Raw genomic sequence first — 17792 nt, 5'->3', positions numbered from 1 at the left:
TTCCCAAGTTCGAAGAAGACTCGGTGTGTATATTAAGAAGCTTATTGGACTCCAAACAGGATAAATAGGAAGAAAACTACACCAGATACATGATAGTTGAAGTTGCTGAAGACCAAAAACTAAGAGAAGATCTTGAAAGAACCAGAGACAACAGCACATGACGGTCAGGGAAATAAGGTGGGCAGCTGCTGACTTCTCATCACCAGCTCTAGGAGCCGGCAGACAGCAACGTGGCGTTTCCGAGGTGCCAAGAGAAAACAGCCCCAAGTTTACAGTCCACACAAAGATCCTTCAAGATGAAAACAAAGTGAAGACATTTTTATTTATTTATTTATTTTTAAATTTATTTTTATTGCAAACAAATGGGATACATGTTGTTTCTGTTTGTACATGGAGTAACAGCATGCCATTTGCATATTCATAAATTTACATAGAGTAATGATGTTTGATTCATTCCATTATTTTTTTCCTCCCCCCACCCCTCCCACCTCTCTTTTCCCTCTATACAGTCCCTCTTTCCTCCATTCTTGTCCCACTCCCACCCCCCATTAAGTGTCATCATCCGCTTATCAGTGAGATCATTCCTCTTTTGGATTTTTGAGATTGGCTTATCTCACTTAACATGATATTCTCCAGTTTCATCCATTTGCCTGCAAATGCCATAATTTTATTATTCTTTATAGCTGAGTAATATTCCATTGTGTGTATATATATATATATATATATATACACCACAGTTTCTTTATCCATCAATTGAAGGGCATCTAGGTTGGTTCCATAGTCTGGCTATTGTGAATTGAGCCACTATGAACATTGATGTGGCTGTATCTCTGTAGTGTGCTGATTTTAAGTCCTTTGGGTATAGGCCAAGGAGTGGGATAGCTGGGTCAAATGGTAGGTCCATTCCAAGTTTTCTAAGGAATCTCCACACTGCTTTCCAGAGTGGCTGCACTAATTTGCAGTCCCACCAGCAATGTATAAGTGTACCTTTTCCCCCACATCCTCTCCAACACCTATTGTTGCTTGTGTTCTTGATAATCGCCATTCTAATTGGAGTGAGATGGAATCTTAGTGTAGTTTTGATTTGCATGTCTCTTATTACTAAAGATGGTGAACATTTTTTCATATATCTGTTGATTGCTTGTACATCTTCTTCTGTGAAGTGTCTGTTCATTTCCTTAGCCCATTTGTTGATTGGGTTATTTGTTTTCTTGGTGTAGAGTTTTTTGAGTTCTTTATATATTCTGGAAATTAGTGGTCTATCTGAAGTATGAGTGGCAAAGATATTCTCCCACTCTGTAGGCTCTCTCTTCGCATTGATGATAGTTTCCTTTGCTGAGAGAAAGCTATTTAGTTTGATTATTGATTCTTGCTTTTATTTCTTGTGCTATGGGAGTCCTGTTAAGGAAGTCTGATCCTAAGCCAACAAGGTGAAGATTTGGACCTACTTTTTCTTCTATAAGATCCAGGGTCTCTGGTCTGATTTCACGGTCCTTGATCCATTGTGAGTTGAGCTTTGTGCAGGGTGAGAGATAGGGGTTTAGTTTCATTCTGTTGCATATGGATTTCCAGTTTTCCCAGCACCATTTGTTGAAGAGGCTATCTTTTCTCCATTGCATATTTTTGGCACCTTTGTCTAGTATTAGAAAATTGTATTTATTTGGGTTTGTGTCCGTGTCCTCTATTCTGTACCATTGATCTACCTGTCTATTTTGGTGCCAATACCATGCTGTTTTTGTTACTATTGCTTTGTAGTATAGTTGAAGTTCTGGTATTGCGATACCCCCTGTTTCATTCTTCCTGCTAAGGATTGTTTTAGCTATTCTGGGTTTCTTATTCTTCCAGATGAATTTCATGATTGCTTGCACTATTTCTGTGAGGTACGTCATTGGGATTTTAATTGGAATTGCATTGAATCTGTATAGCACTTTTGATAGTATGGCCATTTTGACAATATTAATTCTGCCTATCCAAGAACATGGGAGATCTTTCCATCTTCTAAGTTCTTCCTTAATTTCTTTCTTCAGTGTTTTGTAGTTTTCATTGTAGAGATCTTTTACCTCTTTGGTTAGATTGATGCCCAAGTATTTTATTTTTTTTGAGGCTATTGCAAATGGAGTTGTTTTCCTCATTTCCCTTTCAGCTGTTTCATCACTTGCATATAAAAATGCTGTAGATTTATGTGTGTTGATTTTATAGCCTGCTATTTTGCTGAATTCATTGATGAGGTCTAGAAGTTTTCTGGAGGAGGTTTTTGGATCCTCTAAATATAGAATCATGTCATCAGCAAATAGGGACAGCTTAAGTTCCTCTTTTCCAATTCGTATCCCTTTAATTTCTTTAGTCTGCCTAATTGCTCTGGCTAGAGTTTCGAGGACAATGTTGAATAGAAGTGGTGAAAAAGGACATCCCTGTCTTGTTCCTGTTTTTAAAGGGAATGGTTTCAGTTTTTCTCCATTAAGAATGATGTTGGCCATGGGCTTAGCATAAATAGCCTTTACAATGTTCAGGTATTTCCTACTATCCCTATTTTTTCTAGTGTTTTCAGCATGAAGGGGTGTTGTATATTGTCAAATGCTTTTTCTGTGTCAATTGAAATAACCATATGATTCTTATCCTTAAGTCTATTGACATGATGGATTACATTTATTGATTTACGGATGTTAAACCATCCTTGCATTCCAGGAATGAACCCCACTTGATCGTGGTGCACAATTTTCTTAATATGTTTTTGGATACGGTTTGCCAATATTTTGTTAAGGATCTTAGCATCTATATTCATCAAGGATATTGGTCTAAAATTTTCTTTCCTTGATGTGTCTTTTCCTGGTTAGGGTATGAGGGTGATATTAGCTTCATAGAATGAGTTCGGTAGGGTACCCTCCTTTTCTATTTCCTGGAATACTTTGAGAAGTATTGGAATGAGTTCTTCTTTGAAGGTCTTGTAGAACTCGGCTGAGAATCCGTCTGGTCCTGGGCTTTTCTTGGATGGTTGATTTTTAATGGCTTCTTCTATTTCATTGCTTGATATTGATCTGTTTAAATCATGTATGTCCTCCTGGTTCAGTTTGGGAGGAGCATATGTCTCTAGAAATTTGTCAGTGTCTTCAGTACTTTCTATTTTGTTGGAATACAGATTTTCAAAGTAGCTTCTCATTATGTTCTGTATCTCAGTGGTGTCTGTTGTGATATTTCCTTTTGCATCATGTATTTTAGTAATTTGAGTCTTCTCTCTCCTTCTCTTTGTTAGTGTGGCTAAGGGTTTATCTATTTTGTTTACTTTCTCAAAGAACCAACTTTTTGTTATGTCAATTTTTTGAATAGTTTCTTTTCTTTCAATTTCATTGATTTCAGCTCTGATATTAATTATTTCCTGTCTTCTACTACTTTTGCTGTTATTCTGTTCTTTTTCTAGGGCTTTGAGCTGTAATGTTAGGCCATTTAATTGTTGACTTTTCATTCTTTTCTGGAATATGCTCCATGCAATGAATTTTCCTCTTAGTACCGCTTTCATAGTGTCCCAGAGATTTTGATATGTTGTATCGTCATTCTCATTGACCTCTAAGAATTGTTTTATCTCCTCCCTGATGTTTTTTGTTATCCATGTTTCATTCAATAGCATATTATTTAATCTCCAAGTGTTGCAGTAATTTCCTTTTTTTACTTTGTCATTGATTTCTACTCTCAGTCCATTATGATCTGATAGAACACAAGGCAGTATCTCTATTTTTTTGCATTTCCTAAGGGCTGCTTTGTGGCATAACATATAGTCTATTTTCGAGAAGGTTCCATGTGCTGCTGAGAAGAAAGTGTATCCGCTCGTTGATGGATGGAATATTCTATATATGTCTATTAAGTCTAGGTTATTGGTTGTGTTAATGAGTTCTATGGTTTCTTTGGTTGGATTTTGTTTGGAAGATCTATCTAGTGGTGACAGCGGTGCGTTAAAGTTGCCCAGAATTATTATGTTGTGGTCTATGTGATTCCTGAAATTGAGAAGGATTCATTTGATGTACAGGGATGCACCATTGTTTGGGGCATAAATATTTACTATCGTTATGTCTTCCTGATTTATGGTTCCCTTAAGCAGTATGAAATGACCTTCTTTATCCCTTCTGACTAACTTTGGCTTGAAGTCCACTTTATCTGATATAAGGATGGAAACCCCCGCTTTTTTACTGGGTCCATGTGCATGATAGGTTTTTTCCCATCCTTTCACCTTTAGTCTGTGGATGTGTTTTTCTATGAGATGAGTGTCTTGCAGGCAGCATATTGTTGGGTCTTTCTTTTTAATCCGTTCTGCCAGTCAATGTCTTTTGATCGATGAGATTAGGCCATTAACATTCAGGGTTATTATTGAGAAATGATTTGTATTCCCAGTCATTTGGCTTATTTTTGGTTTTTAAGTTGGCTTGGTTTCTCCTTTGAGTGGTTTTTCTCTAAGGTAGTTCCTCCCTTTGCTGACCTACATTGTTGTTTTTCATTTCCTCCTCATGGAATATTTTGTTGAGAACATTCTGTAGTACAGGCTTTCTATTTGTAAATTCTTTTAACTTTTGTTTATCCTGGAAGGATTTTATTTCATCTTCAAATCTGAAGGTTAGTTTTGCTGGGTATAGGTTCTTGGTTGGCAACCATGTTCTTTCAGAGCTTGAAATACGTTGTTCCAGGCCCTTCTAGCTTTTAGAGTCTGGGTTGAGAAGTCTGCTGCTATCCGTATTGGTCTCCCCCTATATGTAATCTGATGCTTTTCTCTCACGGCCTTCAAAATCCTATCTGTATTTTGAATGTTAGGCATTTTCATTATAATGTGCTTTGGTGTGGATTTGTTGTGATTTTGTGCATTTGGTGTTCTGTAAGCCTCTTGTATTTGATTTTCCATTTCATTCTTCAGGTTTGGGAAGTTTTCTGATATTATTTCATTGAATAGGTTGTTCATTCCTTTGGTTTGTATCTCTGTGCCTTCCTCAATCCCAATAATTCTTAAATTTGGTCTTTTCATGATGGCCCATAGTTCTTGGAGATTCTGTTCATGATTTCTTACCATCTTCTCTGTTTGGGCGACTTTATTTTCAAGATTAAATATTTTGTCTTCATTGTCTGAGGTTGTGTCTTCTAAGTGGTCTAGTCTTTTGGTGATGCTTTCCATTGAGTTTTTTATTTGGTTTATTGTCTCCTTCATTTCAATGATTTCCGTTTGGTTTTTTTTTGAGAATCTCTCTTGTGAAATGATCTTTTGCTCCCTGCAGGTGCTCTTTCAGCTTATTGGTATTATCATTCATTGCCTGCATTTGCTCTCTTATCTCATCCTTGGCTTCACAAATCATCTTAATCATGTATAATCTGAAGTCCTTTTCTGACATTTCTTCTAACACACTGTCGTTGGATTCTATTACTATAGAATCTAGATTTGTTTGGATCATTTTCTTCCCTTGTTTTTTCATGTTGTTCATGTATCTTCCCCTCTAGCAGTGCAGATCTGGGGTATTGCAGATTTCCCCCTATAGGCTTATAGTGGCCCTGTAGGTTTCCAAAACCCTTTCTTTAAGGGGAGATCAATATTGGCAGTACCCAAATCAGACACTATGCAATCTCAGACCAAATAGCCCCTATGGGGACAATAACATCATGTAAATAAGGGAGAAAGCGACTCTGAGGGAACAGGTAAACAGAAGGAAAAGAAAGCAAGAAACGTAAAGAAATAAAAACTTAAATTTTTTTTTTTTAAAGGAGAAAAAAGAAAATCCACTGTATAATAGTCATATGCTAATGAAACGTCCCAGTGTTCAGTAGCCTGATGTATGAGAGGTACCTGACAATGAGCTTCAAGCCTCCAGCAGGCGTCTCAGGATGGGATTTGCCCCACCCGAAGATCGGAGCTTCCAGGATTATCCAAGATGGCTGCTCTGGCTTCCAAATGTGTTGGCAAATGGGGAGCTGCAGCTCAGGGGTGGACGTGGTCAGCTGGAGGTCCTGGAGACAGGATGCAGTTGGTCCGGCAGTGGTCCTGGAGGTCGGTGTGTTTGGTGTGGTTGTGGGATCCAGGAGGCCGGATGCAATCAGTTGGTCTGGGTTCCCGGTGATAGGGCGCAGTCAGTTGGTCTGGGGGTCCTGCAGGTACTGTAACAGTGAACTTCCAGGCAGCAGCAGGCAGCTGGTTCTTCACTGGCAGTCTGCGGTCAATCGCTGGCAGCTGTCGGACGATCGGGAGGTGAACCTCGAGCGTTGGGTGATGGATAGGGGCAAGGCAGGCGATGGACAGGCGAGAGGCAGGCAAATGGCAGATGATAGACACCTGACAGTGAGCAATCTGCCGGAAAAGATTCTTCAAAGTGTACAAATGCTTTGAATGTTTTCAAAAAATTGATTTGCAAATATCATGGACTTTTCAAAAGGCCATCCCAAGAAAGTCTCAGAGTCGAAGACATTTTTAAATGAACAAAAAAAAAGATTTTAGAACCAGAAGACCTGCCTTCCTTAAAACATAAGAGGAGATTTATTCAAGCTGAAGAAAAATAATTCCGGTAGAAACTCACAGTATGAAGAGCACCAAATGTAATAAATATATGGATAAACATAAATCGATTTTATTAAAATTGATAGTGACTAAAAAATTCTAACACTGAATAATATATAACAGACATAATGCGTGTGACTATAGCGTAAGGGGTGGGAACAGGAAGTAAATTCAACCTGTAAAGTAGAAGCATTCTTAAGATTATATGAAGTGACACAATATTACAAATAGACTGAAAAGGAAGTATTCTTAGAGTAACTATTTTCAAACATGCAAAGAGAACTAAAAAGCCAACATGTAAATTAAAATTAATTTCTAAAAATATTTAACCTAAAAATATTTCCTTAAAAGAAGGCAGAAGAGGCTGGGGAGATAGCTCAGTCGGTAGAGTGCTTGTGTTGCAAGCACAAGTCCCTGAGTTCTATCCGCAGCACCGCAAAAAAAAAAAAAAAAAAAAAAAAAAAAGAAGAAGGCTGGGAGCAGTGGCACTTGCCTATTATCCCAGCTCCTTGGACTGCTGAAGCAGGAGGATCACAAGTTCAAGGCCAGCCTGGGCAACCTAGCAAGAACCTGTCTCAATAAACAAAAAGGGCCTGGGATATAGCTCAGTGGTAGAGCACCTGTGGATTCATTCCTGCCCCCCGCCATAAGAAAAAAAAATTTTTGTAAGAATATGAAAGATGAAATTGTAGAATAAAAATTTGGAGGGGGAGGTACCAAGGATTGATCTCAGGGGTACTCCACCACTGAGCCACATGCCCAGCCCTAATTTGTATTTTATTTAGAGACAGGGTCTCACTGAGTTGCTTAGTGTCTTGCTATTGCTGAGGCTGGCTTTGAACTTGCAATCCTCCTGCCTCAGCCTCCCGAACCCGTGGGATTACAGGCGTACGTCACCACACCTGGCTGTAGATAAATATTTTGACTGATCTGAGAAGGCCAAATGGATGATAAACATATCCAGGTATCTCAGATCATGTTATGACCAGGCAGGGAGTTTTGAACTTCATAAGTACCGCTGAGTTTTTTCTATTGTCAGGTGTGGTCCCATGGTATTGGATGCTTTAATCAAGATTAAGAATGAAATCGATTCCACCTTGACCTTCCGAAGGTCATGCAGAGAAGGTAAGCATTTAATTCCCGTTAGGCCCCAACATTTATGTTCTGGCTGTCCCAAGAGGCTTGGGTCCGCGGCATGAAGCAGTGGAGACTTCCTGGAGACCAGTGTGCCGCTCTGCCAGATGACCTTACTGCACGACCCTCCTTTGTTCATGTAGCCGTATTGAAATTCAGACCATGGTGCCATTCCAGTGCCCAAGTTCGCTTTCCTTCAAGAACATCCTGCCTCACAGTTACTGTATTGTGGTCTCTGTTAGCTGCTCACTCAGGGGCGAGGGAGGACGTGCACTGCTGAGCTTGCTGCTTAGGGAGCGGCGGGCTCCAGCTGACACCTGTGCGCACCTGGGCTTGTCTCCCAGGTGATGCGTGGCCTCTTGGCTGCCATTGTCAGGTGTGCACAGTGGGTGTGCTCCCAGCTGTTGGAGCAGCATCCCCTGTGGTACGGTGGCTTGTACTGCTGGTGTCGCCTTGTGAAGACCAGCATTTCCTACTTTAGAAAAATAGAATCACTAGTGATAGCATGACAGGCATACAAAGGTTTTTGTTTTGAATATGATTAAGTAAAACTTGAAATGACTTAAAAGAGAACTAAGAGGGTTCTCAGACGTGGCCAGAATCACAAAGCGTCGTGAAGACTGGCCCTGATGGCCATACACCGGGCTGTGAGCCTGCTGTCTGTGCACTTCAGGCGACATAAAGAGATACTGTCCCTACCCTCCACGTGTAGATGAGGAGACTGAGGCCCAAGGGGGTGAGGGGCTCCTCTAAGGATACCCAGGAGTCAGCCAAGGCCGTCAGACCCCAGGCTGCACCCAGGTGCTCCCTGGGTACGAGTCAGCTCTTCATTGCTGTAACGGAACCTTTGAGAAGATCGTCTTGAAGGGAAGGATCTCTGGCTCGTGGTTTCAGCGTTGCCATCTGGATCCACTGTTTCTGGGCCTGTGTAAGGCACAACATCACAGTGGAAGGCCGTGGTGGTGGCCAGGAAGCCGAGAGTCTGAGTCTAGAGCCCCTGTGCTCCTGCCAGTTCCCTGAAGCCCCACCCCTGAACGTTGCTTCACTGGAGACCAGATCTTCAGCATGTGAATCTTGGGGTGCCTTCCAGATCCAGACAGCAGGCTCAGAAAGCCTGGTGTGAAGCAGCTTGGTTCCCAGCACTCGCTGCCACTGTACTGCTCGTTGTGTGGACAGGAGAGGGAGAGCTGACTCTTGTAACCTGTGTCCAGGCCTCAACCTTGAGATGGCCAAGGCCAGGTTGATTCGTGTTATGTACTCCAAGGGCCTGAGGTAGCTTTCTTCCCCAAAGAGAAAAAGCCTGTATCAGTGTCACAGGCTAAGAGAATTCGCATGCCCAGGTCCTTGATCAGCATGTTATTTTGTGTGTGGCAGGGGTACTGGGAGTTGAACCCAGGGGCCCTCCATCACTGAGCTACATCCCCAGACCTTTTTATTTTTTATTTTGAGACAGGGTCTCTCTAAGTTGCCCAGGCTGGCCTTGAACTTGTCTCCTGACTCAGCCGCCCGAGTAGCTGGGATTGTAGGCGTGCACCACCTGCGTGGCTCAGCATCTTATTTTTCTTTGCTTTGCTTTGCTTCGCTTCAGCTTCACATTGGTTTGTTCTGCTTCTCCTTGAAAAGTGAGTGTTCGGTCAGTAAGTGGGGTTCAGAGCTCAGAGCCACCACTGCGCTGCTTGTGTGCACGAACGTAAGAGCTGTCTCTTGGTGATCTGTGTCAGGCCTCAGCTTTGAGGTGACCGAAACAGTGTTGATTAGCTTTGGGTACTGCATCTGATAGAATTTAAGTTCAGATAGCAGAGCCTTAAAAAAAAAGAAAAGAAGGCAGCCAGTTTTTCTCTCAGGACACCTGCCTCGGGCTGGGTTGTCACTCAGTGGTAGAGCATTTCCCTAGCATGCACAAAACCCTGGGCTTCAGAAAAAGGGGGGCGTGGCCGGCATGGAGCTGAAGTTGACATGGGACTCCATAGGGCCAGGAGCGCCCGGGCCCCTTCTGCAGAGCCATCCTTAGTGTGTGGCTTCTAACCTCAAGGTTGCCACAAAATGGTTTTTGGAACTTCAGCCATGAAGTCCACGTTGTAGGCAGGAAGGAGAGGAAAGAGAACAGGCAGCGGGCGTACCAGGTCAGTACTGCTCCCGACAGCAGAACCGTGATGGCCCAGAAGCAAGGAACTGGCCTGGGCCTGGGTCTGGGCCGGGTCAGGACACCTTGGGTCTTTCCCTCAGGTATCTGTGGCTCTTGTGCGATGAACATCAATGGAGGCAACACTCTGGCTTGCACCCGGAGGATCGACACCAATCTCAACAAAGTCTCAAAGATCTACCCTCTCCCGCACATGTATGTGATCAAGGACCTCGTTCCCGTGAGTTCCTGCGTCTCTCCTGTGTTTTGCGGGGGGGGGGGGGGGGGGGGGGGGGGGGTGCACATGTGAGTGGTAGGATTGATTGTTCAGAACAGCTGTTTTTCAGTATCCGTAGCTGCTTTCCAGTCAGTCCAGGTACAGCTAGTAGGGAGGGCTGTTGTCCTCTGTTATGGCAGGAGGGCCACGTGTCCCTAAGAGCACTGGGGAAGGGCTGGGGATATAGCTCAGTTGGTAGAGTACTTGCCTCACAAGCACAAGGCCCTGGGTTCAATCCCCAGCACCGCAAAAAAAAAAAAAAAGCATTGGGGACCCCCCCAGGTCTGACACAGTGTGGCCTGTTTGAGTTTAATTAAAGAATTTCGATGGCAGTAGATAAGATAAATACCTAGAAAATCCTCCAGCAAAAAGCAGCTCATTTGGTGAGGATTGTTTGGAAATAACAGGGCATAGATCCCAGAAATGAAGAATTTGGCCATAACTACAAAGAATTTGCAGAAAATACCAGCTGGGAAAGCAACAGTTGTTTGAATTTTACTCTTACTGTCCCCTCCCTCCATTTGATCTCTGGTCTTTTGCTGACTGTTCTCAAGGGCAGACAGGGAAGAAAGGACCTTGGCCAGTTTCCAGAAGGGCGAGGGATAGATTTTCTAACTGTGCTTACATTGCGACACTATTAGTTTGCTTTTTGTCACTGTGACCAAATACCTGAGAAAAACAATTTAAAGGTGGAAAGATTTATTTTGGCTCACTCTTTCAGTCTGGGGCCGGCCTGCTGGATAGTTTTGGACCTGATGTGGGGCGGAACCTCATTAAAAGTGCATGGTAGAGCAGAGCCGCTTGGCTTAGGGCAGTCAGGAAGCAGAGCCATTAACACTCACACCGTCTAGTCACTTCCCAGAAGCCCACATCTGAACATTGCTGGGCCGAGGGACCAAGCCTTGAGCATTTCTTTTAGGGAGGGACACTTGATAGCCAGAACATAACAGTGACCATTTCTCCTTTGGTGACCTTCGCACATGTTCATGTTCAGGAAGTGGGGCAAGTGGGAAAGTAAGAAGCAGTGGTGTCCTCTGACCCTTTTCTCCTTCCTCCCCCTCCTCACCTCAGGATCTGAGCAACTTCTATGCACAGTACAAATCCATCGAACCCTATTTGAAGAAGAAGGATGAGTCCCAGGAAGGCAAGCAGCAGTATCTGCAGTCCATAGAAGATCGTGAGAAACTGGTCATTGGTTCCTACTAATTGTCTTGATTCAGGGGGTTCATTGCAGAGATATTTGCTGCCATTGTGACTTGGGGGAGCAACAGGAGAGGATGCAGACCATTTAGCATATTCTGGAAAGGAACTTTAACAGCATCTGGCCCAAGTGTTGGAAACCCTGCTCTTAGGGCCAAATGGCCCATGCCCTACCTAGAGGGGTAGGTTGTTGCCATGTGGCCAGACATTTGTCTTTCTTCAGAAGAAACCAGTATGTTAGGTTGCTTCACACTCAGGTGAGGTGAACATCGTACCCTTCACAGTCCGCTCCACACTTCAGTTACTTCTGTTTGTGGAGTTTGGTGTGAGCGGGTTGAAGTCTGACTGCAGCTCGGCTCGAGCCTGGCCTCCCTGACCTCGTGCCTCCCAGAGCCGGGGACCAGCCTGCACTGGGCACCGTTTGAGCAGGTGTAGAGTGGTTCAGGCAGGACGTTGGTCTCCTCTCCCTCCTCTCCTGTCAGCTCTCTCTTCAGGTGTCAGTGCGTCCCTCTGGTTTTGCTGCTTTCGATCTATTTTTGTTTCCAAAATCAGCAAGTGGCTTCTTAGAATTACTGGGGCAGCTTGAGTCTGTGGCAGGTGGAGAGAGGGGATGCCAGAGACAGACCTGTTGTGCCCTGGCCCTGTGGGTGCCTGGTCACGGGCCCTGCCTGCCTCCCTGAGCCTGGGTCTCACCTGCAAAGGGGTGTCTGCAGTCCCCACCTGGGCATGCTGTGCTGTCAGCCGGGGCCCCAGGAAAGCACAGGGTGCTGTGTCAGGGTTGGCTGGAACTGAGGGTGGTGTTGGTGCTTCTGCAGACCCCTGTGGTCTCTGCTGGGCCGAGGGCAGAAGCCAGGGCACTCTTTGACCTCTGCCCTCTTAACCTCATATGGGTGGTGAGTGTCCTGGGGCCTTTCTGATTTCTTTCTTAGGTAAGTGCAGGAACGATGCGTATCAAGGGCTCAGTGCTGTGGGCTCAGGCTTGAGACCCCTGGGCTCAGCAGACCGGTGTTTTTGTTCAGTTACAGGCCTTTTGTTACAGATAAATCTCTGCAGACACTCCTTAGGTTTTGCCAGAACATTGATACAGGCGTGGGTACCTTGTGCACTGACCCCAATGGCACACTTGATGGCTGCATGCAGCGCCCCCTCCCCAGGCCCTGATCGCCCTTTCTTCCGTCGCAGGACGGGCTGTATGAGTGCATCCTCTGTGCCTGCTGCAGCACCAGCTGCCCCAGCTACTGGTGGAATGGAGACAAGTACCTGGGGCCCGCAGTCCTCATGCAGGTGAGCTGCTCCTCCCCACCGCAGGAGAGATGGGGGCTGGACTTCCGGACACCAGGAGCACAGTGGAGTGTTGCGAGACCACCATTCTGAGGGAGAGATGGTGTCCGTGGGCAGTCAGCACACGGGTGATTGGCTTCGCTGAGCCTCACGCCAACACGCCTCTGTTGCAGTGTTGAGGGCCACCAGGCGATCTGGGGCCACACCTCCTGGTGCCCAGCCTTGCAGGCTGAACCAGGTTCCCTGGGCAGCTGCTGTGCCCACACTCTGCCCTCCTACTCACAGGGCTAGTGACGTGCGCATGGTGGAGAAGCAGTTGAGCGGCTGCCCAGCTGTGAGGGCAGAAACCATGTCCAGGTCGGGCTGCTTAGAGAGAAGGTGGGGTCGTTTGTCATCACTGCCTGTTACCATACACACAGCCTTACAAAAAAAGTAGCTTTTTTTGTTCCCAAGAATTTGGTGCTTTTTAGATTTGTGGTCAGTGCTTTTCCTTTTTTTTTTTTTTTTTTTTTTTTTGCGGGGGTGGGGTGCTGGGGATCGAACCCAGGGCCTTATGCTTACAAGGCAAGCACTCTACCGACTGAGCCATCTCCCCCGCCCCAGTCAGTGCTTTTCACAGACTTCTTCCCCTCCCCGCTTTTAGTATTGGAGCCACACCCACTACCCGTTTTATGAGCATGTTGAGACACCTCTGGCCTTGAATTTGCAGTCCTCCTGCCTCAGCCTCCCGAGTCACTGGGATTACAGGTGGGCATCACTGTGCCGGGCTCACAGACTCTTATCTCCAAAGGTAACTTCATTTGCCCAGTGTGGTGGCGCATGCCTGTAATCCCAGCGGCTCCAGAGGCTGAAGACAGCCTCTGCAAATTAGCAAGGTTCTAAGCAATTTAGGGAGACCCTGTCTCAAAATAGCAAGGGGCTGGGATATAGCTCATTGGTAAAGCACCCTGGGTTAAATCCCCGGTATCATTCATAGGTAGATAAGATAGGTCAGGTTAGATGATGGATCAGTGGAGCTGGGGAGATAGCTCAGTGCTAGGCCACCCCTGGGTTCAAACCAGGGAAGCAGGGCGGGAGGACAACTTCACATTTTTTGTTTTCCCCAAAAAAGAGACAGCAGCAGCTCTGCGGAGCCTCCAGGGCTTGCGAGGGCAGGTCCTCGCACTGCAGGCGCCCAAGCTGTGTGATGTACCCCCTCTGGCAGTGCCGCCGTTTTTAGCTTGCTGATCTCAGGCTGCAGGAGTGGATATGTGAATTGAAAGAATCAATAAATGGGACAAATCTCTCTAGAAAGGCCTGTTAAATCACAGGTTTACCCAGTGACAGTGAGTCTAGCACAGTTGGTGGCTGTGAAGACAGATTAAAAGAGCGTGTGCCCCAGTCCCCACCCTCAGTAATTATAACCTGGGTGGGAAGCTGTTGAGCAACATGAAGAAATTAGGAGATGACGCCCAACAGCGTATAATCAACCAGCTACGGTGTGATGGGAGGTCAGGGAACCACTCACCCAGCCCAAGGGTGAAGGACTCGGGAGCCTTTCTGGAAGGATGGCGGGAACTAGAGAGCACAGTCGAAGCATCTGGGCCGAGCGGGCTCCTGTTCTCTGTGCCCCAGGCCTATCGCTGGATGATCGACTCCAGAGATGACTTCACGGAGGAGCGCCTGGCCAAGCTGCAGGACCCCTTCTCCCTGTACCGCTGCCACACCATCATGAACTGCACAAGGACCTGCCCCAAGGTATACGGCCGGCCTTGGCTCTCAAAAGTGGCTTTGCTCATGGGCAGGCAGTGGGCGGAGAGCACACCTGGTCACTGGGGTGGGGTGTGCCTGTCATCTCCGCGGGAGCTTAGGGGCGAGTTTGCTTCCACGGGCTCCTCAGGCACTTTAGGAGTAGCTTTACGGGGCAGGACACGAGGCCCTGGGGAGCCCGACAGTGCTGCAGGAGTCCCCACGCAGGAACTTGCCGTCAGCCTGGCCTCACAGGAGCCGGGGTGGAAGCGGTGGCCCCACCCTCCCCTCCCCTCCCCTCCTCCGGCCGCCGGCCTCCCTCCCTCTGCTCTTTGCGCTGGCCACCGCTCCTGCACACTCTGGCTGCTGCCTCGGCTTCCCCAGCCTGGGCTCCTGGACTCCACCTCACACACCTCAGCCTCAGCCTGTCCTCAGCGTTTCTGAAAGGGCATCTCGTGGCCTGACTTGGCTTCTGTGCCGCCCGCATCAGACAGCGTGGCCAGCTATGGATGAGCTGCCCTGTGGTCAGGCGCCAGCCCTGGCCCTGTCAGCTGGGAGGGCAGAGTCGTGTGGTTCTGGCACGGCTGCCCCGGGGGGAGCGGTTTCACTGACTGTCACGGAGAGGCCACAGGCAGCAGGGGACGCTCCAGGGCGGCCAGCTCGCTCTGAGAGACCTCAGCCTGCCCTGAACACGTGAGGCCAGCTGGCGATTTCCTTGTTTCTTGCCTGGAAACCACTGTGTTCCCAGCAGCCCCGCCTCTGCCTCCAGGCTTCCTGGGGAACATCAGGACACTGGGCTGCGGGTCCATCCAGGCTCTGCCCTGTGAGCCGTGACCTCTGGGCAAGTGCAGAGCAGGTGCGTCCTTCGCCTCCTTTCTTGTCACACTCAGCTGAGCTACTGGAGGTTATGTGAGCGTCTTCCTTTTCTCTTAAGAGTTCCTTTTCTCTCCTTTTTTTCTTTTCATGACATTTTAATTTCAAGCTTAGAGTTAACCTAGAACGAGAGGGCCCCCAGGCCCAGTGGCACAGCCTGCCACCCCAGCAACTCAGAAGGCTGAGGCAAGAGGGTCACAAGTTTGAGGCTAGCCTCAGCAATTTAGCAAGGCGCATCTCAAAAAATTTAAAAAGGCTGAGAGTGTAACTCAATGGTAAAACGCCCCTGGGTTTAATCCCTAGTACCAAGAAAATAAATAAAATGGGGAGGCGGGGTCGTGCCTCCTGTAGGACTCAGGGTAACAGCTTCAGGGCCACACTTCAGGCCGGACCGTAGTAGTGTTGCCGAAAGCTTGGTCCTTGTCCCCGACGCCAATCCAGTAACAACGACATGGCTTTGCCAAAAAGGAAAAAGAAGGTTTATTGCTTTGCTAGCAGAGGAGGAGCACAGGGCCTCTTGTCCCAGAGGCTGCGGTTCTGCCCACCAGCAGGAACGGGGCTGTTGAGGGCGACTCGAGGCTGCGTCCCACGTGTTCCCTGTTGTGCTGCAGTCCACCTGTCAGCCTGGGAGACGGGCATTTCTGAGATCTGGTGCCCCCCAGAGGCTGGGTACCTGGTTCCTGGTGGGCGTGTGCTCAAGACAGATAACTGCCCAGGAGCGGGAGAAAGGTGACCCTGTCCCCTGAGATTAGGGAGGGGTGAGGTCAGGGAGGCACAGGGAGAGGAGGAGAAAGAAGCACGTCCATGCTAACAAGTCGCAGTGGCCGAGCAGCCAGGGCTGTGTTCCAGGCATAAAGTGGACGCTGGTACAGTGTTGGCCAGCAGACTCAGTGGTGTGTGTGCAGGGTTAATGGTCACTTGTTCCACATACGTCATGTGCTCGCGTCTGCTGCTGCCGATTTACTAACAATGGAAATGACCTGAAGAGTTGTCTGGCTAATATTGACACTGGCCTGTGGTCTAAGGAGGGACACTGCCCTGGTGTCTTTGAGCTGTCGGTGAATGTGTGCCCTGGGCGTGTTTGCGGCAGTGAGCTGGAGTGAGCCTCCCAGGAGGACTTTAGCATGACAGGAGCAGGGGACACGGAGCAGCTTAGCCCAGAGCTCGGGCTGTTGGGACTTGGGGCTGGCCTTCATGGACACTGAGTTGGCCAGGTCTCCAGGGTCCTCCCATCACCCTCACTGACTTTGAGTACTGATTGTCTTCCCCTCGCCCTCCTTTTTCAGGGTCTGAATCCTGGCAAAGCTATTGCCGAAATCAAGAAGATGATGGCCACGTATAAGGAGAAGAGGGCCGCGGCCTAGCCCTCCTGCTGAGCTTGGCTTCTGAGCAGCTCAGAGCCGAACTGGGCTTGCATCTAATTTGAATTCCTTCAAAGGTCTTGATTTTCCATGAATACAGCATGTTTAATAAAAGTTCTAAGAAATAAATATTATTCTACTTTATTAACGAAGAGCTTGCTCATTTAGGGACCGCTGAGGCTAAAAGTGCCTTGGCCCTCGTCCTTGAAGAGAAGACCCTGGGCTCCAGACCTGAGCCCCGGGGCGGATGGAGCTTGGTGCACGCCCTTTCTGGGGTGGTGGAAACCAGGTGCAGCTGTTGCAGCTCTGCCACGCACCTTGGATGAGTTGCTCCGCCTCCTTGCTACTCTGTTTTCCCATCTGTGAGAGTGAAAGGGGAGTCCTGTGGCTCGCCTTGCCCATTGGGCCAGTTTGAGTGCAGTCAATGTGCACAGCATCCCACCTGCTGCGGCTTTCAGTATGAGGGGTCTTGAGAACCAAATCCCGGTCCGTCTCTGGCGCTGGAAGCAAGGTTTAAGATTCCTCCAGGGCAGAGCTGTGACCCACGTGAGCTGACTTGGTTAGTTCACAGGTGTGCCCACTGCAAACATCAGTTCCCCACACAGCTGTTCAGGCTCTGGCACTTACCCACAGGTCAAAAGCAGGCACTGGAAAGCAATGCAAAATAAAAGGAAAGAGAAGCCCTTCCAAGCTCCAGTCCCATCCCCTTTGACAGTTGAATGTTTTCTTCCAGGTGTTCATGTTATAACAAATTTGTGGCCGACATGAAACTCTCCCTTCCAACATAGAGTACGGGGGCCAGGCACAGTGGCGCACACCTGTAATCCCAGCAACTCGGGAGGCTGAAGCAGGATCACAAGCTCAAAGCAGGCTCAGCAACTTGGTGAGACCCTGTCTCAACAGGACTGGGGACGTAGCTCAGTGGGAGGGTGCCTGCCTAGCATGTAAGGCCCTAGGTGCAATCCCCAACATCTCAAATACTGAAAAAAAAAAAGGTCCATTTTATGCTTGAACATAGCCCCGCTTCTGTAAAGCTGACAGGTTTTGCCAGGCATGGTGGCGAACGTCTTTGATCCCAGTGGCTTGGGAGACTGAGGCAGAAAGATCTCGATTTCAAGTCCAGCCTCAGCAACTTACCAAGGCCCAAGCAACTCAGTGAGACCCTGTCTTAAGGGCTGAGGATGTGGCTTATTGGGTAAGAGCCCCTGGGTTCAATCCCTGGTACAAAAAAAAAAAAAAAAAAAACCCTGACATGTATTTTTTCTTCTCCCTGATCATCGTCTCTCCTCCCTAACCTCA

At 47.4% G+C, this 17792-nt stretch overlaps 1 protein-coding gene across 2 annotated transcripts in view; it reads left to right on the top strand.

Annotated features, from left to right (window-relative positions):
• The window catches only part of SDHB (succinate dehydrogenase complex iron sulfur subunit B), a 32465-nt gene extending 15828 nt beyond the window's left edge, over positions 1-16637 (top strand). Inside the window, exons 3-8 of one of the 2 annotated variants that reach the window (XM_079100655.1) lie at positions 7557-7642; positions 9878-10014; positions 11122-11238; positions 12433-12534; positions 14146-14268; positions 16419-16637. In XM_079100655.1, the coding sequence (XP_078956781.1) occupies positions 7557-7642; positions 9878-10014; positions 11122-11238; positions 12433-12534; positions 14146-14268; positions 16419-16496 (643 nt within the window). In that variant the 3' untranslated portion in view covers positions 16497-16637. The remainder of the gene's footprint in view (positions 1-7556; positions 7643-9877; positions 10015-11121; positions 11239-12432; positions 12535-14145; positions 14269-16418) is intronic. The other variant, XM_079100654.1, reaches the window with a different exon arrangement.
• Positions 16638-17792: the final 1155 nt, after the last annotated feature.

The sequence above is a fragment of the Sciurus vulgaris genome, assembly GCF_902686455.1.
Source record: "Sciurus vulgaris genome assembly, chromosome: 1".
NCBI lineage: Eukaryota > Metazoa > Chordata > Mammalia > Rodentia > Sciuridae > Sciurus > Sciurus vulgaris.
This window is presented reverse-complemented; position numbering and strand designations above follow the sequence as displayed.